Consider the following 23135-nt stretch of genomic DNA (forward strand, 5'->3'; position numbering starts at 1 on the left):
GACATATGGAAATCAATTAGCTCCTGTGAGTCTGAGCCTCGCCTTAAATGCTTAATGGCCCAATTTGCTGTTTGCCTTTGGCTGCCTAATTGTTAGTTGTTAAAATATTTACTAAGAATTAGTTGGGAGCAAGGGCAGAACAATAATGTAAAAGGAGTTTGGTTCAATTTTATTTGATGAATTCAGTGTCACCTGCTACTCCACAAGTGTAATTATTATTTTTATTTTAATTATTTTAATATTTTTAGTAATCCTCGACGATTAGCGCAGTTCCAGCCAAGAGAATTTGATCCGCTGTTCCCGTCACAACATCCACATGTAGGTGGCAAATCAGTTTGTCGCGACTGCTTCTGGAATATAAAGGCAGTTTGGGCTTCGATTCTGCATTTTGGGTGGGATAAAGTGAGTTTTTTCCGTATTTTGGGGTACTGGCAGTCGGTTGACTGGCAGCTTCTTTTATTTTGTACTTGATGTAGAAAGGGTTCGATTTTTCCAATCCACTCTGGGCGCCGTCAATCTGCAATGGAAATGAAAAGCGCCATATATTATTTTTAATATGCGAAGAGTGCAAGTAAGTTATTGAGTGTTAAATAACAGTCGAAAAGCAGGTAGATACAGTCTTAGAGTTTTCATATAAAAGGAAACAGCTATATTTTTGTGCAGTGCACCTTCTATCAAGTACACCCACCACATTTAGCGGGTACATCCACCTCAGTCGGCGTCCAAACCTCGCAACAACTGAGCTGCGATGACTATCGATTGGGCAGCTAGTAGAGTAAGCGCATATGTAAAGTAAATGTAAGTTTGTGCTTCGGGGTGGACTGCCTATCGATGGGCATCGACTGAGGTGCCATCCCTAATTCCCCCTCTTGTACCGGAATGTCAATCAAATGAAAACAAAAAAAGCGGCGTGAGAAAACTGAAAAGAACGGCCATTCAGCGCACATTTGCAACTTAATTTCGATGCATTGAACGGCGACGGCGCACCGAAAACAGGAGGCGCAGGATTACGGAATCGGAAGCCATGGAAACGGCCAGAATGGAGACCGCGATGGAGACACATTTTATGGCCAAAATGGGGAAGGTGAGGAACAAAGACAAGTAGCAAACGGGGAAGAGGGAGAGAAGATGTCATCAGTCTTGGTCCCGAAAGATAAATAGATATCTTTTGGGATTTCGGATTGGGGAGCCAATTTAGCGCTACCAACAAACATACACATGTAAATATGTAGCTACTATGCAGTTAAGCCAAAGCAGAGTTTTTTGATTTATACAACTACTTATGGATGCACGAAGTATCTTCATTTCCGATGGCATCTGAATACTAACTTGGCAAATGGTGTCTATTCTGCTCGAAAAATGTACTCCAAAATCAAACATAATGTTTATCGCTATGTTTTGTGGAGCTTTAGGGTTTTCAATGGGTTGCCCCAACTTAACCAAAGCGCCATCTACCGCGCAAGTCGTAGTTTTTACACATTCAATGGAAATGGTTAATGGCTCAATGTTTTTGACTGTTTTTTCCCTTTCAAAATAAGGAACGGTCCTTTAAAATGGGTATGTGCAAAAGTAAATGGTGTTCGCCAACAATATGTGTTTTTAAGTTTACCGGTTAAAGACTAATATACAAATTCTTACTCACCTTTAGAGGGGCCAGCTTGAGCATTATGTCCGACGAATCATTTTCCAAGTTTGAGGACCCGCACGTTTGTAACTCCAGGCGTTCGGTGGAAACCGCCAGTTTTCGAGACTGCAACAGCTTTAGACAGGCCAACAGGTTCTCACAGTTAAACACCTGGACGAAATTGATTTCCTCGCCAAAATCCAGATGCAGTTGCTCGCGGAATCGAAGTTCGGCCGCCTGTGCTCGAACGATTAGGGCTCTGAGAAAGTCCACGGCACTGTTGCTGCCAGGTCCAGGCCACAGTTTTAGCCAACTGGCAGGAATCTACGAATTACAGTCCATTACACACTTGTCAGCTGAGTTACTGTATCCCAATTTGTTACCTGCTGTTCCGCCAGAGTCCTCAGAGTGTTGCCGTCCACCTCCTGCGATTCCTTAAGCCAGGCATGCATCTGCGACAAAGTCTGGTGAACTATGCCGTAGAGATCAGCCCCTAGTTTCAGTTCAGCCAGCACAAAAAGTGCCCAGGGAGATTCGCCATCGGCTTTTGCCTCCTTCATAGTCTGGATTATGGTACACGATGCCGCCAGCTTTCGCCACAGATTCAGTAGTGGTTTAATTTGCTGTTCCAGCTTCTGACGACCAGAGAGCTGATCGCTTCCTTTGGCCTCTCCTGCTCCTTCTGAATCTTTGGCAGAACCTCTTCCGTAATGCAATCCCCTCAGTTCCTTTATAACTCTTTTAGCCTCTTCGATTTCGCGCTGCTGTTGTGCCTGACTGGCCAAACCATACATACTGGGCTCATCTGTGTCAGGAAGTTTCTCCAACGCAGCGTAGTAGTCCTGCAGTTGACCACTAGTGGGTATGGATAGGGATAATCCAAGAGGTGACCAACGACTGCTTAAAACATCCGGTGAACAAAACTGGTTCAGATAGCTCCTGAGTATCTCCAGGTCCCTCTGATTATTTACTCTTCCGCCGAAGGCAAGCGCTTCACTGAGACGTTGCAGCAGCAACCAATCGCATTTTCCTGAATTAAGTTGCGGATCCATCAATTTCAGGATACCCAAAGCCGCTTTTAGATCTGCCTCACCGAATTCATAGTATTTCGACCAACCTTGTGGTATAAACTGCCGCCTTTGCTGGAGTACAGCTGTGAGGACAAAATAAACCAGTCTCATCTTGAGACTCTTTGGCTGGCTTTTAAGCTTTTGATCCTGTTCAGCAGCGAAATTCTGGAGCAAACGCTTCACAATCTGCTTGAGTCCCTTGGGCTGCTCATAACGCACTTTCAGACATTTATAAATGGCTGCTTCGGAAAATCCCTCTGTAGATTCGCACAGCAGCCACAGCCGAAAGTCTTTCGATTTTTGAATTTCACTCAATTCCCTTTCCATTTGGGCTAGAAATTCCGGCACCAAATGGACATTCTTCACGCATAACCAATGGCCATCTATGGCGGCCTGTCGCATTTCGGAGATAACTCTTTTCTCAGCACCCTTTCCAATCGCCATTTCCCTGTACTTTTGATTGGCCCACTTTCTCAATTCAGTTGTTGGATCATTTTCCGCATGACTAACCATCAAAATCGGGCGATCACAGCTGCTCTGCTGCAGCAACTGCTCCACAGAAGGTTGGGTGGAGGCATCTGCGGAAATTCCCAGCAGATCGCTGCTCACTTTTCGCAGTTGGTGAAGCATCAAGTCGGGTCGGAAAATCTGAGCGATGAGCGCACGCTGGAAGCTGGAACCCAAGGCAGCTGTAAGTTGGAAAAAAGATCTGAAAAAGATGAAATTAACTAAATTATTTCTTCAGCTTACGCAGCACATCATCCGCTTGAGCCTCAATGAATCCGCGCCAGATATAGTCCTTCTCCAACTGGAATTTGCCTCGCAAATCTGGGAGCAATTGTAGTAACATAGCCAGCTTTAATTGCGCTTCCCTAGGCATGCAGTCGGGCAGTTTTCCCAACTGGCTTAGCACCATACTGCCATCAGAGCTGCCCATGAAATTGTTCACAAAGAGCTCCCATTCCTTGGGGCTTAATCTATCGGGATATGCCTGATGGCAAACCCACAGAGATAAGGATAGCTGGCTATCTCTGGAAGTAGCTCTAGCTAAATTCATATAAACACTTCTTACAAGAAATTCATAGGCCTTGGACTCATCCCGCTGGCTTTTGGAAAGAGCTCCCAAAAATAGTTCAATGTAAACTAGAGCGGATAACTCATAACCCTGGACGAGGCCTGCATAAAATGTTGAGGCCCTGGAACTGAGTTCTCTCAGGGAACCAAATTGAGCTAGTAAAGTATCCCTTATTTGTCCGCTTTGCTTGAGGGCCTCATCTATTTGGGCACTGCCTTTTTTGATCTCGTTTAAGCTTTCCAAAAGTTGCTCGTTCTTTAGAATATCACCTTCTGATTTTGATAGTTGCTCCAGTAGCTTATCTTGCATTTCCATTCGCTGCTTGAGAAGATGTCCTTCCTTTTGCAGCAATTCTATCCTCTGCTGCTCCAACTCTCCATTTTTTAAGACAATTGCTTTGGACATTAATTGATCGGCCAAACCAGCTGCTGTAACAGTAAATCTCAGAATATTAAGTTGACTCCTTTGTTCTGCTGGCAAGTCCAAGCGATGGGATTTGCTTATCAAAACCAATTGGAAACTCTCGTGGAGATCCACCAACTTTGAGCCTATGGCTAGTTGTCGCTTATTGAACCTCACATAAACATGACCCTGCAGAAGCTGCAGAACAGGAGGACGTAGTTGTTCGCAGTCAGTGACCAAAAGAGTCTTTCCAAAACGAACAGCTAGCTCCAACTGATAGGAGAGCCTTTCGTTTCCGTGAGTGGTCAACTCGCATGGTTTTCCGCTTCCTTTGAGATGGGCCATTAACCACGCTGCTGCTGTCTGTGTGGGATCCAAAAGCAGTGGAATTGGACAGGCTCCATAGGGCAGGGATAGCATTTCCCTGAGTAGGGCGGCGCTTTCAATGATTTGAGCATCCCGCGCCAAGCCCTGACTCTCCCAAATAATCTGTTGCTGCTCCGTGAGCAGTGATGCCCGGAGGTCGAAGTCGGAGGGCAAATGAAAATCTGCCGCCAGACGTTTGAGGGAGGAGCTGCGAGTAAGCATGTAAGAACATAACAAGATCTGAAATGGCCGTTTACTTACCATCTCTGTTCCAGGCCCAAACCCGCATAGTAATTGATAGCTACGGCTATCAAAAGAGTCTTGCCGTCCAGTGTTTTGTGGGCCTTCTTGAGCTCCGTCAACTGATGGCTCCAGGTGGCGTACTCTGCACTTAGTTTTTCCACCAGGAGCTCTGCGGCCTGCAAAGTACCACTTGCCTCTTGGAGTTTCAGCTCCAAAACGGCTGCTTCTTGGGTGTACGTCTGCAATTTGGCCGACAACTGCTTGACCCGCTTATCCACATCGTCCAGTCCACTGGCCAACTCTTGCATTTCGTCCTCCGCTGCATTGAGATTTTTCTGCAGTTCATTCTGTTCCCTTTCGAGGGGCTTGATGCTCTGGATCACCCTGGAATATCGTACACTAGCCTGCACCCAAGCAGCCAAAGGAGCAGCTGCTGCAGAAGCGCGCTTGGCATTCTTGGACTCGTACGAATCGCCTTTGGCCAGAAGCAGCTTTTCAACCGCTTCACAATTTTCGGGACTAATCCGAGCTGGATCCAGAGATCGTATGTCCTCCTTTACACCTCTTTTGGCCAGAAACGTCTTCATGCTGTTCCAAGAAGTATCTCGTATGCCCATCAGTCGGAGTACGCCCTCTAAAATATCCCGTACAGCTTCTGGAGGGGCTCTCAGGGATCTGATTTCGGAAAGGGCTTCCGATTTGATTTGACCGACTGCATTACTGGCTTCTGCCAAAATTGGTTCTACTTCGGCCAGTTCCTGTTGGATTTCCTTCTGTCGAATCTTTAATTGCTCGCTGCTCTTTTGTGTTTGTTGTTTAAGTTCCAACATGCTGGATTTCTGTTCATTGGCATTTCTCATCGTGAAGGAAATCATCTCCAATGCTTCGTTGGCTAGTTGTCGCTTTTCCCCCAAAGCCTGTTCCTGAGCTGCTGCATTGCATTTTAGGGTGTCCACTAAGCCGTGTGCAGAGGCCAACTTATCAACTCCCATTTGCAATTTACCCAATCTCTGATCGATTTCATTGGCCGCATTGTCATACATGTGGAAGTACGTACGGATAAGCTGGTAATATCTTTGTGATGTTTCCTCAGAAGGCAGTTCATCCGATATATCTGCAAAGTGACTGCAAGTCGGTACCTTGCCACGCCCACTTCCTGCGCCCGCAATCGTCTCATTTAGCAGCTCAATATATTGTTTGGGCAGAATGGCCATAGTTTCTCTGGACTCTCCTCTCACGTAAAGTAAATCCATCTGACGATGCAGAGCCGGAAAATTGTTGAAGTAGTCCTGTACCTGGGCACTACTGGGATCCAAGACTATAATGATGTGGAGATACTCACGGGCACCTTGAATGGGATTAGATAGAAATCACATCTATAACTCGCTCGAATGTACATACGCTTTAGGAAGTAGGTCCCCATTGATTCCTGGTATCCCTCGAGCTGTGCCGCCTGTTTTAGAGTGCTCGCCACCGTCTCCAGATCATCGCCAAAAAGCTCTAGGATCTCACTTCCTTCGAGCAGCGCTTCTATGGGTTTCAATATATCCGGAACATAACTCAGCCAACAATGCTCGATGAGCAGATAGCTCATTTGCTGCTCCAAGGCAGCCGTCTGCATTGCCACTTTAAGATCATTGTAGAAGTCGCCGAGGTCGTAGGACGGTCCTCCTTGCAGAGTAACCACCTTGGCCTCCTGAAAAGTGGCTGCCGTGAATATGGCATCCAGATGACGTCCTCCAGATTGCCCCAAAATGAGCATGTGGGCATCGGTTCGTGATAGAACTCTCGTGATTCTAGCTACGTGGCTTAGAAGTTCCTCTGTGATGGGTGCCGGAATGCTGTAGTTTTCGCTATCTGACGGAATAAAAAATAATAATTTTCTTTAGGTTGGCAATTTATAAACCAATACTAGTCAGGAGATTTAAAATTTAATATTGAACAGCACAATCTTATATTTATGAGCTCTTTCATAAGATATCATTGACGTTGAATTGCTACTTAAGTGCTATTTGTATAGAACTGATGCTCAAACGAAACATTAAATGATTCTATGTACTTTCAGTGGATGACCCCTGAGGAGGAGGCGCGGCAAAAGTTCATCATGAGGGAGCGAGACCGCGAGCGGAAACGGATCAAGCGCATGAATCCCGAGTACAGGCAGATGGAACGCGAGCGGGATCGGTTTCGCAAGCTGACGCCCAGGCCCAGTGTAGTTATCCCCGATTACCCAAACTGTCACCCATCTCCTCCTCTTGTCTTGAAACTGCGGAATTACCAACGGGCAACTCCAACTGATGCGTGAGATGAACATAGACTTACAATCTTTTTTGGGTCTAACAGGGACTTTAAACAATTAGTACTCACTGCAAATTGTAACCTGCCGCTGAACCTCTTCCATCCATTCGTCATGGGTTAGGCAGCGCAGATGACCCCGCGCCTTCGGAGATTTAGGCACGAAAAAGACCTTCTGAAGGGATTCAGTGCATGAGCTTGATTTGCATTTGCAAATCCTACAGTGAGCTTACCTCCTTGCCACAGTATTTGCGCATCGTTTGCTTAAGTACACCCTCGAATTGCTGGACATGCTCTTCGCTAATCAATCTGTCGCGGAACATGCCTAATAGCTCGCAGTATAGAGCCTGCAAGGGACAGAAGTTTTCAATCTGATTAGCCTTAGACTGAGAAAAATGTTTCATCGGATTTCAATTTAAAGCGGCTTAAAAACATTTAAGGAGTATAGACTTGCTCTCTGTCTGACTACAAAACATACCTCATTGAAGTCACTGGCAGGATAAAAGACAAGGGCATCCAGCAGCTTCATGATGCATTTGGGGCTGAACTGGTAGTGTGCCTGTCTGCCTCCCACATTGGTGAACGTCGCTTGCAGCTAAAAGAGGGTAAAGTCAATTAGCAGGTCCTGCGATGATGAATTCCCAAATGGATAGGAGGTGAGGGTACAAACCTTCTCAAAGCAGTCCATTAGGCTCTCGCTGACGTGCTGCAAATTGACCCCGGACCTTCCTCGATTTTCCGATCCCCTGAAGTGCTCTTCCAAAAGAGGTTCCAATCGCCGCTGGACTATTTCTAGCATGTCCTGGCTGGTGGGTCGTGAAACTCGTACAAACTGATTAATGGCATAGTAGCGCGGCGCGATTTTCCCGCTATTTGCGCCAATAGAGGCGCATATTTGCAGACCGCTCACTCCAATCCATTCAAGATTTTCGGCGTAAAAGCCTCCTCGCTGAGCTAGTTGGAGTAGCAGTTCCACTACTTCACTGGCTCCCCAAGAATCCTGCTGGCAGAGGTCTAAGTTCTTCATGAAGAGCACAAGTCTCGCTTGCTTTGGCCGGTACTCTCTTCCCTTGACTCCACTCACTGTGACGCAGTGCGTCTTCAATGTGTGCAAAATATACCTGGGAGTTAGTTGAGTAGAGCAATTGATGGTGGCCAACTGATAGCCAGAGTTCTCCAGCACGGCTCTTTGAAGGAGCAGTGTTTTGCCCGACCCACTTGGACCAATGAGCATGAAGGGCGCTATTCTAGCACCCTGAGTTTTTAGCAGGGTTTCCAGAATGTCCAAATAGGATTTCATGTAGGATGTAATGATTAACTGGGACCCCTTTTCTGGTGTCTCGATGGCATCCACCGGATATTGCTCTAGGGAGTTTCTGCTGCTTTCATAGTGAGTCAATTCGGCGTAGTTAGGATTGGCCACGTAAAGATTGGCGTGTTTTAGAATCAGTTGGGCAAACTCCCGCTGTCGATCGTTGGGCATGTAACCAAAAAGAGCACGAAGAGTGGCTGCTCCATATTCCTCTAGAGATTGAGAACCACGAAGCTGTAGCAGCAGGGAGCGCAGAAGGTGGACCCGATTTATACCGGGCAGATGACTGCGGAAAATGATCATTTTTAACTTAATGTGAAATGTTTTAGATGTGAAATAAGCAACTCACGTCAATAAAAGTTGACCTTCCATCCAATTCACAGCATATGGGAAGTTGCCTTCCACATAACTTTGCAACAGGTCGCCATATGGTTCCTTTGACAGCTCGTGCTTAAGAATCCCGTCCGCAGGATAGTAGTCGTAGCTATCATAGTTTGAAGAAGTATTATATTATATTCTTCATGAAGTTTTTACAAAGGCAAAACCCACCTCATATTCACAATGCCCATTCTGGAAATTGTTGCTGGTGACGCATGCCGCACATCGTCTGTTTCGAAAATAAAGTTAACATTGCTCCCGAACTGAATCCTCCAGCCCGATGGCAAAGTTAGGAGCCTGCGAGAAAAACATTCAGATTTAAGAAGTTGTTAAGATGTGGAATACCCTGGTTTCAAGACAAAATAAGAGGAGATCATACTACCGCATAAGACCACGCCTAGCCACACAAGAACACTGCCCGAGATTCAGATTCAGATTCAGATCGAGACACGACCCCTTCTGCTGACTGCCGTTTGCCAACCAACCACTCTCTCTGTAATTTCAGCTGATGACCCCCGAGGAGGAGGCCCGCCACAAGTTCATCATGCGGGAGCGGGATCGCGAGAGGAAGCGGATCAAGCGCCTCAATCCCGAGTACCGGCGAATGGAACGCGAGCGCGATCGATTCCGCAAGAAGGCACGACGTGCTAACGTAGCATTTTTCCAATATTCTATATATTATCTATAAACATAATCCCACACTCGAACACTCGAATCACACGACACACACTCACACACACACACTCACTCACATGGCTTGAGAGATTAGGGGGTAGGGGCTTAGAAGATCCGAAGATCCCAGGACCGTTGACACTTCTTGAACCCTCCAAACCAGACAAACTCCCACAGTTTTAGTGGCCTAAAACACTGTGCTTTAATATGTTTTCCCCCATTCTGTTTCTATATACGCCTACAGTTGACCCCCGATGAGGAGCTGCGACTGAAAATGATCCAAAGAGAGCGGGATCGAGAAAGAAAGCGGATCAAGCGAATGAATCCGGAGTACAGAAGGCTGGAACAGGAACGTGACAGGGATAGAAAGAAGGCGCGTAGAGCCAACGAGGCCTTCAGGCAGCTGGAAAAGCTAAGGGATAAGATCCGAAAGGATCGAAAGAAGGGCTTGCTTGTCACGGATCCAACGCAGCTGCCGCCGGAATTCGCAGCCATGATACCGCCAGTGCCTGTGGTCAAGCCCGAAGTGGGTGTGTCACCAGTCCCGCCCCCAGGCCAGCAGCAACCCACGCCACAGCTGCAGCAACAGCAACAGCAGCAGCAGCAACAGTTGCAGCAACATCAGCAGGTGCCACAGCAACAGCAGCAGCATCAGCAACCTCCGCCCACGCATCTGCAGGAGCAGCAGTTGAGTCACCAGCTCGCGCATCAGCGGAACCGAATGATGTCTAGCCAACTCACCCAGCTGGCCACGCCCCCCGCCCATGCCTCGCACCTGCAGCAGCTGAATAAGCTGCAGCAACTCTACCCGCCACGCAGCTTTGGCCATCCCGCTTTACCTATCGCTGGAGTGACGCTGATGCCGCAGCTCTGTCATCCTATCCTGCATCAGAACCTCAGCGCTACACTGTATGCAGGTCCACCAAATGGGATCAAACAGGAGTATGGACAGGATATCTCCGCCTCGGCGATGGCTGCCGCTCAGGCGGCGGCATTGGCCTCGCTTAGGAATCCCCAGCAGCAGCAGCAGCAGGATGATTCAGAAATGGTCATTAGTCTCGAACCGGAGATAGTTCTCCAGACAGGTCCCGATGTAAATCCCGCCCAGCCACCTCCGCAGCAGCAGCATCTTTTCAGCGCCCATCAGCACCAGCAGCAGCAACAGCAGCAGCAGCAACATCATCTGCAGCAGCAACAGCACTGCAACATGTTCCAGCATATGGCTCCCCAGGCGCACATGCAACACATGCGCTCACTGCCGCCTCCGCCGCCGCCCCCCTCGCTGACCTTGCCGCCCCCGCCACCTACAACGCACCAGCAACAACAGCAACCTGCGCCGCCACAGCAACTGCAACATGCTCCGCAGTGAGAGATTCTCGCCTCTAGTTCTAAGCTCAACCCTCTAGCCAGCTAAACGCATCCGAAAGTTTTAGGGCACACACTCCTGGAGTTGTGATCGAATTAGCTATGTGATTTACAATTCCTTTTAACTAAATGTATTACGTTGCCATAATTGCTCGAGTACAAAATGGTATGAGTAATTTCAAATCGAACAAGAATTTTGGATTTTTTTCATAATTCATACTTCCAAAGTAAAACTTGTAAAGTTATTTTTTAGTTTAGAAAGTGAACTATTTCTCTAAAAAAATGCAGTTCTATCAATATATACATTTAATGTATATAATACATGTGTAATATAATGTATAATACAACTGGTAGAAAGCACTTTTTTAGCTGATTGAAATATTCGCCCTATAATTTTTCCGAATTATGTGGCAGAAACAAAGGCCATTGTGTAACCTAACCACATTTAAGATGAAAGAAAGTAAACTTTGGATTGAAAACACATTGTGATAAAAGGCACCTCGAGCTTTAGTGCATGTAGAAAAACTTCAAATTTTCTTGTAATTCCCTATTCATTTTAAGTTAGTAGATCATTGGTAAATTCGCCACCTTCTTTTAACCCAATTGAATTGATTTGGGTGAAAACTTATTCCTATAATGTCACAACTCCAAAGGATGTGTGCCAAAGCCTCATACGCACACTCTCGCACTGAAACACACCCATGTTTATTTTAATGTATGTTAAGTAGACGCCATTTGAAAAATGCCGATACGTATTATGTTGCGTTACGCAATCCGCATTACGTTTCTTAAGTGCTTAAGGGCTTCCCCGTCTTAACTTTGTATGTCATCATCGTCATCGTTTCGAGCATTTCTCTGTTTTATAGATCTGTACGTATATTGTTTAGCTAAGTGATAGGAGCCACAATATTTGCAAGTTTAGGATGATACGATCTACAATACGATATAACGATAACTGTATACCTATATGATATAATGATATAGTATGGCCAGCCGCAAAATAATTATTACGAATTTATGCGCAGAAAAGAGCGAAATATAAACAGCAAACGATTGCTGAAAATGGAGTTCAGTTGTTTATAAATGGACCAAACGGATAAAGTATATTTTTGAAGTCCAAGCTGTTCGTATGTCCAGAATGTTGTATATTTTCGCTCAAACAATTGTATGAATGAAAAAGTATGTATGAAAAGTAAAGTTAAAATGCACTTACTTGTTATCGTCCAACACCGAGTTCAGCGCCTCTATCCACTCAGGATCGATGCTGCCGTCGCAAACGATCCACGAGTGGACATGAGATGGCTCCTGATTGACCGCCACCGCTGTGTGGGTGAGTACTCCGTCCTGCCACTGACGAGTATCCGCATCCAGGCGCCCCAGCAATTGAATCCGACTCATTGACTTTGGACTGATGGTGTGCACTTTCAGCTGGGTTCCACTCAGAGCCTGTTTAAGGAGGGCCATGATGGTGGACTTGCCACATCCTGGCGGTCCCACCAACACAACTCCCATCCGTTTTTGCAGTTGCTCATGCAGTTGCAGGGCCTTTTCAATTTGCCTTTCGCTTCGACAGAGGCCCAATTGCGCAAAGGCGGCAGATAGAGATTGATGGAGCTGCGTTTCTGGCGCCGGCGAGCTGCCAATCTCCGGGAAAACATTCTGGAGCAGCATCTCAAATCTAGTGACATCGTGGGGGGCTAGCTTGGACATGGTGGATGAACGCAAGCAACGAACCACCACCGACATCTCCAAGTCAGCGCTGGACTGGTTGTTGCCCTCGCTGGCTAATTGATCCCTCAAGCCTTCTCCGCACACCATTAGCACCGTCTTCAGTTCCCGCAGTCCCCAGTCGTAATGCCGCTGGGCAGACAGCATCTTGCCGCTCAGCTCGAACAGCTCCACGATGCGGGCTGCGATGGCGGAGGCTTCAGAAAAGCCCTCGACGAACAGCATAACCCGGGCGATTTCACCTGGCTCCGGTTGCTGCATGACAATGGGTCGGAAAAGGGCCTGGATGTTCCCGGGCAGCTTCTGACGACCACCGTACTCCGCTCCGGCGGGATTCAGAGTGACAAAGATCCCACAGTGCTGGTTGAGTTGTATCTGGGGAAGGGTAACGATGCATATCTTAATAATGCAAATATGGATGTGTAAAGGATGTGTGCTTATAATGTCTATAAGAACTTCATGACTCCCGTCTTTTAAGAAACGGGTAAAACTTGTTTAGTATTTTGTAAATATAATTTTACGAACTCCTGAAACTGCCCACTTCAGCTGAGAGCCAAACCAACCAATCAAACCATAATTCCTGTCACACCAATTTCAACTTCGACCCTTCCATAACTCATCCTGCTCACCTGCCGCTCGCCAATCTGGACGCTGTTGGCCCGCTCCTTCAGGGCACTCTGGATGGGCTGGATAAGCATGGAGATGGAGGACAGAGTGGCCTCCTGCAGCCGGTTGAACTCGTCAAAGCAGCCCCACGCCCCGCAGCGCGCCAAGCCGGTGAGGATGAGGCTCATCGACTCGGTGTCCACATTCTGCAAACAATCCATGGCATAATGACGTATAGCAGGGGAATTACCATGCACTCGGCGAAAAGGAGGCAATCGTTTGTTCCTTTAGTATAAAACTTGCATTTCGCCAAAAGTTCAAAAGAAATAAGGTAAAATACTTAAACTGAAAAATAAACCGCGTGCCATTATTTTTAAACTTAAATGAAACAATCCTAGAGCTCTGGTGCACCCCCACTCACCTCGTCGCAATTGAAAACCAACACCAAGCGGCCCAGCATGGCCCCCAGGGCCTTGACGCACTCCGTCTTTCCGGTGCCAGCCGGGCCAAAGGGATTACCGCCCAGGCCCATGTGCATGGCCTGCGTGAGGATGAGATAGCAGCGGTGGGTGAGTCGTGTGTGGACCAGCTTGCTGGCCTGCCCCAGGAACTCGTAGGCGTATTCAAATTCGGCATAAACCATGCGGACGCAAACTTGTCGATTGGCATTAACTTCGCCCGGTGTGCCGCCCATTTTTCCCAGGTAATATCTGAGTTGACACAGCCAATGCCAATCGCTGGTGTGCACCACATTGTGTTTCTGGAGCTGCTCCGTCACGCCGGAGTAGTGCACCAAGTCCAGTAGAAGGGCTCTTAGTTTGAGGCTGATCAGCGTTCCGTTTTCGGACTTGTGTTTCAGGGCGGCGAGGTGGGTGATTTCATCCTTTAACTGCTGCTTTAGTTTTCCCAAGGACATGCCCCCAATTGCCTGCTCCGCCTGACGGCTGAAGTGGAGGGCCCTGGCTGTGGCCAACACCTGGCTGGCATACTTTTTCAGGATTTTCTCGTCGAGGTTATCACTTCCGCCGGTGGTGGTGGTGTAGCACTCGTAAATTTGATCTCTCAGAGTATCCTGCACCACCGTCACCAGTTGATTCAGCCAGCACTGCAAATAATATACGTATCTAAATAAAAAACTATTACCGGTTGTGGCAGTGACTCACCTCGATGTCGCCCTTCATCTCGACGGGCTGACTTAGCTGGAGCTCATCGCCCTCGGCACTGTGCACGGATGTAATACTGTACTGATTGACATCGGAGGATGTGGCTGGATTAGGTCCCACCTGGCGGATGCTGAGACTGTGGCAGCCGGGGAACAGTTTACGGATGTGCCGCTGGATGACCTCCGCATCCTTGCTGGCCTGTCCGAGGAGCTCGAGTAGATCATCATCGCCCAGAAAGTAGAATCGGGGAAAAGAGTTGCGCTTGTCCTGCGTAAAGGATTAGGCATTGTGATGAATGAGTTATTTGTGGGATTGCGTAAGCTACTCACGGTTATATAGCTCATCAGGTTCTGCTGGCACCTGGCCAGTTGGGTCTCCAGTGCATTGACGATGGTAGTGATGTTGTTTATCTTCGTCAGCGAAGTGACCCGCGGATCCATCTCGATTTCCCGCATCACGAAACGAAAGTCCTTGTCGATGCGTTTAAATAGTGCCTGCTCCTGTTGCAGGGTCCCGGACCCAAAGACAGGCTCCAAGTAAACCCAACTGGAAAACATGGGATTTTATAATATACACGTACTTGTAAATATTTAAAGAATCTCGATGTGACTCACCGTCTCTGAGAATGATTTAAGCTACTCAGCAGGGCATCCAGCGTATTTAGGCGACTCTCCCAAAGTTCAGCCTGATCCGAAAAGCTTTCAAAGGCAGCGGAGTTCTTGGCTGATTGCAAGAGGGACTGGTTGTCCCCTATCTTGTTGAGCACCTCCTGGTAGTCCTTTATCAAGGAGACACTCTGACCGGAGGCATCTGTCCTAGAGATCAATTTGAATTGGGCCGTGACTGACCACTGATCTAGTTCAATCAAGGCCTGCCTCACAATCTGTTCACTCGACGCCTGTCGAACTATACCAATGATCTCTTGGGCAGCCGATTGCAGGACATCAAAGTCCTTTAGGATATCCTGGAGGAGTATGGAATGCAGTGGCTTGGATTCCTTGTGATTGAGCAGCTGAAATATTCTAGCCCAGTGCCGTTCACTCAAAGAATCCGACTGCAGTTGCTGCAGAATTGGTAGAGCCGATTGAAGCTGCTCCACCTGCTGGCGGATTCTCTTGGAGGGCAAGTCAATCGAGGCATGAACCGATCCCTCCCATTTGCCAATAAACTCGTTCAGCACGTAAGGACGTCGCCTGTAGATAGCCCATTCCTCCTGAAGAATCGGCTGTAGTTCGGTGAGGAAGCTGTCGTAGACCTGCCACTGTTTCGATTGCTGCTCCATTTGCTCTTCGATTTCGGTGAAGGGAGCAAGCATCTCTGACGGAAATTCCATGTTGAATTTGGAACACTCCTCCAGCAGTTGGGTCTTCTTCTCTTGCAGCTGTTGCCAATGGAGTCTGCGCTCCTTGAAAACGTCCAGAGTGGAGTGCTCGTTGGTCTCCAGCTCGGATATAGTGGACTCCCACCTGAGTAGAAATTTCTCTGCCTCGTTCTTCAGGTTTTGGAGTTGTGTCTCGGCCTGGTTCTTGATCATATCCACTTGTCGCTGGAGGATCACTGCATGATTCTCGAGAAGAGGCTGCAACTGTTCCCATTGCAGCAGGATTCCCGACAGCGCTGTGACCCTTTCCTTGCACCAGCCCGCCAGACAGGCATCCTTTGCTCGAACCTCATCCAACGTTTTCTCGATCTGCGGCAACTCACTCATTATCTTCTCGTACTTCATCCCCGATTGACTAATGCTGCCCTCGTCCATGGGCACATTTTGCAGGAACTGCAGGGCACTCTGCAGGAATTCCTGGATCAAACTCACGTCCGTCAGGATAGCAGTTCGCAAGCTATTCGCCAGAGACTCCCAATACCGTCGGCTAATATACTCTATATCCGATCTCAAAGGCAGGACATTGATCACTATGCAATCGATGGATTCCTCTGCCTGCTGAAGCTTCGCCAACTGCTGACTGAAGTGTTTGCACGACCTGAAGTTACGATCCCAATCCGCGGCCTCGTTTAAATGAATCCCACAGAGCTGATCCACATCCACACATCCCAAAGCGATCCAGGGAAACCAGATGGTCTTGAAGTCCTCCAACTTGTCAAACAATTCAGCTGCCCTTTGGTAAAGTGGTCCAAAGTGATGGCGGTTTACTGTGACCATGGATTTGAAGAGCTCCTGGCTGTGTTCAGATAGTCCGTGGAAATTACAGGGTCTCTCGATGAAGCGTCTCAGCTGACTAAAGTACAACTCCCGAATTTCCTCTTCCGGTGGACTGAAGACCAGTTCTCTCTGCCGCAATACTAGCTTTACATGTATGTCTGGCAGCTTGTTGTTCATGTCTAGCAAGCCCAGGATGTACTGGTACTCCAGCACTTTGTACAGCTGGTGATCCCAGTGCAGCTTGAAGGCATCCAAGTGGGTGTATCCCTGACGCTCCAAAGTGGCCACCAGTTCACGGAGATGACGCAGCTCGTCCTTCCAAATTTGGTTTTGGGTAAACAGATCGGTGGCCATGAGTTTCAAAACCTGTTCAAGAAGATGGTATCAGTGAATTGCTACATTTGTATTAAGAACCTACCGATCTCTTGGCCTGCTCGTGATATCCCACCAGCAGTGTATTATCCGAGGACAGCTTGGAAACAGCCGCCTGTAGGATATCAACATATCGCTGAACGGAGGACTCGTCCTGCCAGGCAACCGTTTCGCTCTGGACCAAACGCTGCAGCTCCAAGGCATTCTTCAACATAATGGGCCGTTGGCAGGGGATCATCCGATCCCCGATAGTGTTATGGAAAGTGGCGATCTGCTGCAGTCGGCGGGCATAGCACATATATTTGGCTGCATGAGTGGCAGCGGCTCGCAGTTCGAGGGGCACATTGTAGCCTAGATTCTCAAATTCGCGCACATCCTGGCAGAAAGTCACCAGCTTGGGATTGAAGGTAACCCGCATCAGCTGGCGTCCCTCTTTTTCGAACTTTACCACCGCCTGATCGTCACGAAGTCTGCAATGTTAATTTGGTTAAACGATTTTAATTTACGATTAACGAGATCGCAGGACCCACCTTAGCTCACCGCTTTTGACAGCCGTGGAGCACTGTCCTGACCAGATCTCGAAGTTAGTACGCAGCAGGGATTCGGTTTCCTCCTTGATCTCCTGCACTGCCTTGTTGATCTTGTCGAAACCCTCCCGCCCACTTATCAAATGGCTAACCTTCTCGATCTCCTGGATCTGATGCTGGACCACCTTCAACCAACGGCACTCATTACATATCACCGACAGGTGACCAGTGTCGGGTTCCATATTCGAATCCACCATTGCCTTGCGTAGATCCTGCAAAAGGATGTGCAGCGATTGCAGAAACTGCTCCCTTTCGATGGTCAACAGCTCCAGTACAGCAGGTCTCTGGATTAGAGTTTCGTATTTGGAGAAGATGAAGATCACCTGCCGTGGATTACTCAGGTGGTTATGCAACTGGCCCTTCAGGGCGGCGGCAATTCGCTCATCAATTGGCTGCAGGACCTGTTCAAAGTGCTGCAGAGCCTTATGCCATTTATTCTGCCCCAACGAGGATGTGTCAAAGATGTTGAACTCTAAAAGAGAATAATTGATAAAATTCGATCACAATTATAGTTAGTTAAAACACACCCGTGAAGGGAGCCTGTTCCTGAAACATTTCCTGCAATTCGGTATCTTCGAGCAAGGTGGCAATCTGTTTGTAGAGCTGTTTGATGCTCCGGATCTCACTAAGCCGTTCTTTGAATTGTTGTCCTCGCTTAGGGACATGCGACTCTCCAAGCCACGGGTGCTTCACGTAGTTTGGCCAAAATAGACGGGTGAGGGAGTCGCAGAGCTGGATCCAAGCGTCCACAGTATCGATGCTCTGGCTCATAAGATTGTTAACATGACTGGAATTCAGGCTCCAGACGTCTTCGGCCAGCAATTGGGCTAGGCACACCTCCAACAGTCGCTTTCCAATGATGTCCAACAGGTCCGTCATCCGCTGCTGGGGATAGTTGTAAGGAAGCCGCCACAATTCGTCCAGGTTGCTGTGGGCGTGGTCGAGGAATTCCTCAATAGTGCCACTCGGATTGGCCCCGTCAATGGTGCTGCAATGGCACTCTTAAACACACCAAATGTGACTTTATATTCATCACTACCTGATTTGTTTTTCTATATTTTCCAAAACACCAATGAACACTTGGGCAGCCTCGCGGTCCAATCGGGAACTCGACTTTTGGCCTAGTTTCTGCTGCCAATATTTGATCTCGTCTCGCAGACTGGTAATGCCTGGTGAAATGGAAAACATTAATAATTAATTATTTATTTATCTTAGTACTAGGTAACCCACCGCTCTGTGGCAGTCCCAAGCTGGATCCCAGGTTTTGGTGCAAGTTCTCCAGAATTCCGCTCAGCTCGGGCCCGTATTCGCTGCGCTGAAGATATATTTAAATATTAGAGAGCCAGGCAGAGGTCAGGATGAACATAAAGCTATTGGAAAAATGAAATTGGATGGCAGGCCAGGGCAAAGTATAATTGACAAAATGAAATTGCATACTGAATTGAATTATGCCCAAATGCGATTAGGACTGTAGCGAGCGAAGTGGAGAGCAGGGCAAGTTAAGCCGAGTGAGGCCATTAGCCAGGTAGAATATTACACCAGACTGCACTGTAAAACACTGGCCAACACACATCACGTGCATCCAGATTCTGGACTTACCCGGGCTGAGTTGGCAGAGGGCGAGAATACTCGAGAAACGGAATTGTAAATCGACTTGACCATGCCCCCTTCTAGTGTTAAAATGCCCAGCAGGGGCTCGCTGCCACCCTCCTTGTGATTATGCCCCACCTGCGGCACCTTGTAGAAGAGCAGGCAGAGTTCTTCACTGGGAATGCGGTGGTGGAATCGGATTTTGCCATCGGAGCTGCTGTGCACCGCCGAGATAACCGTCAGCTCCTCCTGTTCCAGGAACTCCAGAATCATGGCCGTCTGCTCATCCAGTTCCGAGCCCGGCAAGCGGGCGGAAAAGTATTCGACTGTGGAAATACGTATTTGCGTAGTTAGGGAATATTCTCTATGCCAGTTGGAGTGGCTTAAACGCTCCATTGCTCACCGGAAGTATTTATTATAAATTTTGTGCGCTGGGTCATCTTAATTTTGATTTTCAGCCTTCCACGCGTTTTGCTAACTTTCAGTTTTCACCAAAACTCTTTCACTTTTCCAAAGCCTAGCTGTTTGTTATTCTTTTCGGTTGCCATAGGCAACTCGTTCAAGGGTGGTGCATTTTACACTGCACAAAGTGTCAGGTTTTGGAAAATATTAAAAAAATAATAAAATATTGTAAGAAAATAATGCACTCTAATGGTTTTTGCGTCATATCGGCAGACAGAAAGAACTCTATTTGCATTTCTTATTGTATATTTGTCGGAGCGCGTCTCCTGGAATTTTGGAAAGCGTTTCCACGATTTCACAATCTGATGAAATTGTAGCATTGTGGTGAATTTCTGACAAGCACTGCAGCTGAGTGAGGTCCGATCTGGTTGTCATAAATAGTGTGTTAGAGAGGGATGACCATATAGTGAACGCCTGTGTTGTGTGTAGACCGAATAGAATATGAGGAAGATTGGCAAAAAGGAGAAAATCACCTCAGTGAAGTTTGACTGGTGGAATAGATCGGAACTTGATGTGCTGCTGCACCAAAATTATAAAACTTACAAACAAAATGGATAAGACTCCCCCTTTGGCCGACATATTCTTTCTCAAAATAATTAGCTGAGTCTATCTGGCCATGTCCGTCCGTATATGTCCGCATGAACTGTCTCATGGCTGCCTACAGCGGGTGTCCATGCACTCGACCATAGCGTAGTGCCTGGTTTTTTTTCCCAGTGCATTAGTTTCTCTTACCAAGGATGTTGTTGTTTTTCTCCTCGCACCTGTTGTTTTTCCTTGGCCATGCGACACGTGCTGTAGTTGTCATGGGTCTTGTGAGGAGGAAGGGGAGTTAGGGGCTTTGCACTAGCTCCTGCCTCTTTTTCATGCATCCCCTGGTATTACCTCAATCCACTCGGGGCGGCTGCTAATGAAACGGAGCACACGACTGGGCGGCTGCACTAAAAATGCCTCAGCAGGTTTGTATCATTTGAATGCCCATTAATTGAATTGTGCCGGCGTGCTCAAATGCGATTTCCCAGACAGCCAGGATGAAAATGAGGATGGACTCACAACTCAGAACATGTCAAGATTCGACAGGAGTCAACCCTGGAATTTTGCAAGCCTGGGACAGTTGAAAATTTGGTGTTTTGATCACTTTGAGGTGGGACACGGATGCGAAATTGAACTCAGGATTTAAATAGGGATTTAAAACATACTTAGCTTCGAGTAAGTTTTATTAAATGATTAATTGTGATTATATCAATACCTACTCATTTTTATAAATTCCATCATTTTGTAAAATTCTAATGTCGATTGTAAATCAATTTATTAAACATTCAATTGCCGGCCATCCATTTTCTTTATCCCCTTTTCTACTTGGGCCAAAGTTCTATGGATTCTAATCGCATTTTCGGTGAGCTGGGGGCTCCGAGTTGGGCCTAAACTTTTGGAATTGGTGCAAAACTTAGTTAGGCCAACTAACTCCGTAAACTATGAGCTTGGCTACCGCACATCCCAGGCGAAGGCTCAACCTGCACAGTACCGAAGGGATGTTCCACGCAAATTTAATAACCGATGCAGTCTGGGTGGTCCGGGTGCTTCTCTGGATAACGGGTGGTTCTAAGGAAAAGACAAGCATCAAGCGCTTAAGCTGTCTGCATGTGTTTGGAGCAGAAAGTGCCGAAATGTTTGCCAGCTTCGCTTCACTTTTCCAACTCTCTTTTCCCTGGCAGCAAACTAAGTTTCAGGGGAAAAAGGCAGGAAAACCCTATTTTGCTGCTTAAAAACTCTTAAAAACTGCTGCATTTGTCTGAACTGCTGATTTTTGTTTTTAATGTATGCTTTCCCTTTTATTTAAACTTTACGTTTACGAACACAGTTATTTAAGAGATATTTTCCAATTAATCCATAAGCTTTAACAATAAACATTGTATCAGTTCGATTCGAAAACGTCGTCATTCCATGAAAGACAAATTTTAGAAATGAAAAGTGGTTAAGAGCATTCCGAATTTATGAGCTGCAGCTCATTGGAGCTTAAGCTACTATGTTATAGGGGAATCATAGCACAAGCCCTTTAATTGGACATTTCATAAGATGGAACCGACTATTGCATGATAAACACCCAAAAGTGGGCACTAAATTCATCCAATGCTGATTTCGGCTCGTGTCTTTGGGTTGATTTAACCTAATAGTCGTGATGGTTTCTGGCTGATGGCGATTTATGGTCTTGAGGGATTTTTATGCGGCTCCTAGGGTTGCCAACTACTCGCTCTACTGTACTCGATAATATTTTATGTGTTTCTGTTTTTTTATTGCCTGCGATTACGAGACAGTTTTCTTTTGGGGTCTTCGCACAAATCTACTGGCAAAGACAATGGAGGAATTTCCTTAGGGGGATGTGGCAATTTCAGTGCTGGTTTGGCCCGGAATTTATGGTTTATGGATTTTGTCAAATTACAAGTTATTCTAGCCAGCTTTTCCGACTAACCTTTTGTCTATAAACTGTCAACACATTGAAGGCTTTTGCATTCTAACGAGTAGGAAAATGGGAAGAATGCCTAGCATGTGATTGTGTGTCTCGAGGCTCTTTGCATTGAAATTGCTCTCTGATGTTCCATACATTGTTTATTTGTTTACTTCCCTTATTTTATTGTTTGCTACCATAAAAGCATATCAATGTGCAAATTTTTATCGCCTAGCAGCTGGGCAACCATAAAGTGGAAATTATATCGAAGATTATGATTGTTATGGGTCCTACAACATCGAATTTATGTATGTCCAACCCAATAAATAAATATAAATTGAAAGCAGGAACGCAAATTCCCTTAAATTGCCAATAAAAAAGGCGTTAGCTTTGAGACACTTGTGGAGAATTAGTACGGCAAATGATATGTTTTTGAATTACCCAAAATGTACGGCTTTGCAATTTTTACTACTTTGTGCTAGTAACACATACACTGCATACATACATACATGCATACACACATACATACATAAATACACTGCATACATACATACATGCATACACACATACATACCTACACACATACATACCTATATACATACATACATACATACATACATACATACATACATACATACATACATACATACATACATACATACATACATACATACATACACACACACACACACACATACACCGGTACACATACACTCACTGAACTATTTTGCGACTCTAAATGACTTACATGCCTTACAGTCCAGACTAGAACTAGTTGGGAATTATAGGGCTACAAGACAATATTTTTCCTAAGCAAATATTAAAGGCTGCAATAACTATGAGTTCCGACAGTCAGTTAAACATTCTTCAGGCTTTAATTAAGACAATTTTTACTACTTTGTGCAAGTAACACATACACTACATACATACATACATACATACATACATACATACATACATACATACATACATACATACATACATACACCGGTACATACACTACACTCACTGCTCGACCGGTAAGAGAGATTACTTGAAATATTTTGAGACTCTAAATTAGAAGACATGCCTCCTCACTAGAACTAGTTGGGAGTTATAGGGCTACAAGAAAATATGTTTCCTAAACAAAAATCTATATTATTTGTACTCTGGCAATCGAGCACAAAGTACTCGTTAGTAAAAAGTAAGAACTCGAATTTCGGATTGCCTTAATATGATAATTTA

The 23135-nt window shown here is 46.4% G+C and overlaps 2 protein-coding genes across 4 annotated transcripts; one reads left to right on the top strand and one right to left on the bottom strand.

Moving 5' to 3' along the window:
- Positions 1-224: 224 nt before the first annotated feature.
- Positions 225-19564, bottom strand: LOC6549278 (cytoplasmic dynein 2 heavy chain 1). The gene is made up of 25 exons (XM_015156593.2): positions 19410-19564; positions 19016-19332; positions 18647-18731; positions 18456-18585; positions 17944-18404; positions 17360-17888; positions 16876-17299; positions 14914-16823; positions 14629-14845; positions 14300-14566; positions 13558-14241; positions 13160-13342; positions 12016-12905; positions 8937-9062; positions 8737-8871; positions 7746-8673; positions 7554-7670; positions 7309-7422; positions 7148-7250; positions 6182-6637; positions 4799-6128; positions 3445-4745; positions 2008-3383; positions 1643-1948; positions 225-517 (listed from the first exon to the last, which is right to left on the bottom strand). The coding sequence occupies exons 1-25, from the start codon at positions 19444-19446 to the stop codon at positions 245-247; spliced, it is 12699 nt and encodes a 4232-aa protein (XP_015012079.2). The 5' UTR covers positions 19447-19564; the 3' UTR covers positions 225-244.
- On the top strand, positions 816-11869 carry LOC6549279 (nuclear transcription factor Y subunit beta). Of its 3 annotated transcripts, XM_001974385.3 has the most exons (4): positions 816-1084; positions 6846-6992; positions 9271-9402; positions 9682-11869. In XM_001974385.3, exons 1-4 carry the CDS (start codon positions 1025-1027, stop codon positions 10804-10806), a joined length of 1464 nt encoding a protein of 487 aa, XP_001974421.2. In that variant the 5' UTR covers positions 816-1024; the 3' UTR covers positions 10807-11869. The 3 variants fall into 3 exon arrangements, with proteins under 3 accessions (XP_001974421.2, XP_026835697.1, XP_015011932.1); XM_026979896.1 differs by lacking the exon at positions 9271-9402; XM_015156446.2 differs by lacking the exons at positions 6846-6992; positions 9271-9402.
- Positions 19565-23135: the final 3571 nt, after the last annotated feature.

Source organism: Drosophila erecta, unplaced genomic scaffold, assembly GCF_003286155.1.
Source record: "Drosophila erecta strain 14021-0224.00,06,07 unplaced genomic scaffold, DereRS2 tig00000092-arrow-pilon, whole genome shotgun sequence".
Classification (NCBI taxonomy): domain Eukaryota; kingdom Metazoa; phylum Arthropoda; class Insecta; order Diptera; family Drosophilidae; genus Drosophila; species Drosophila erecta.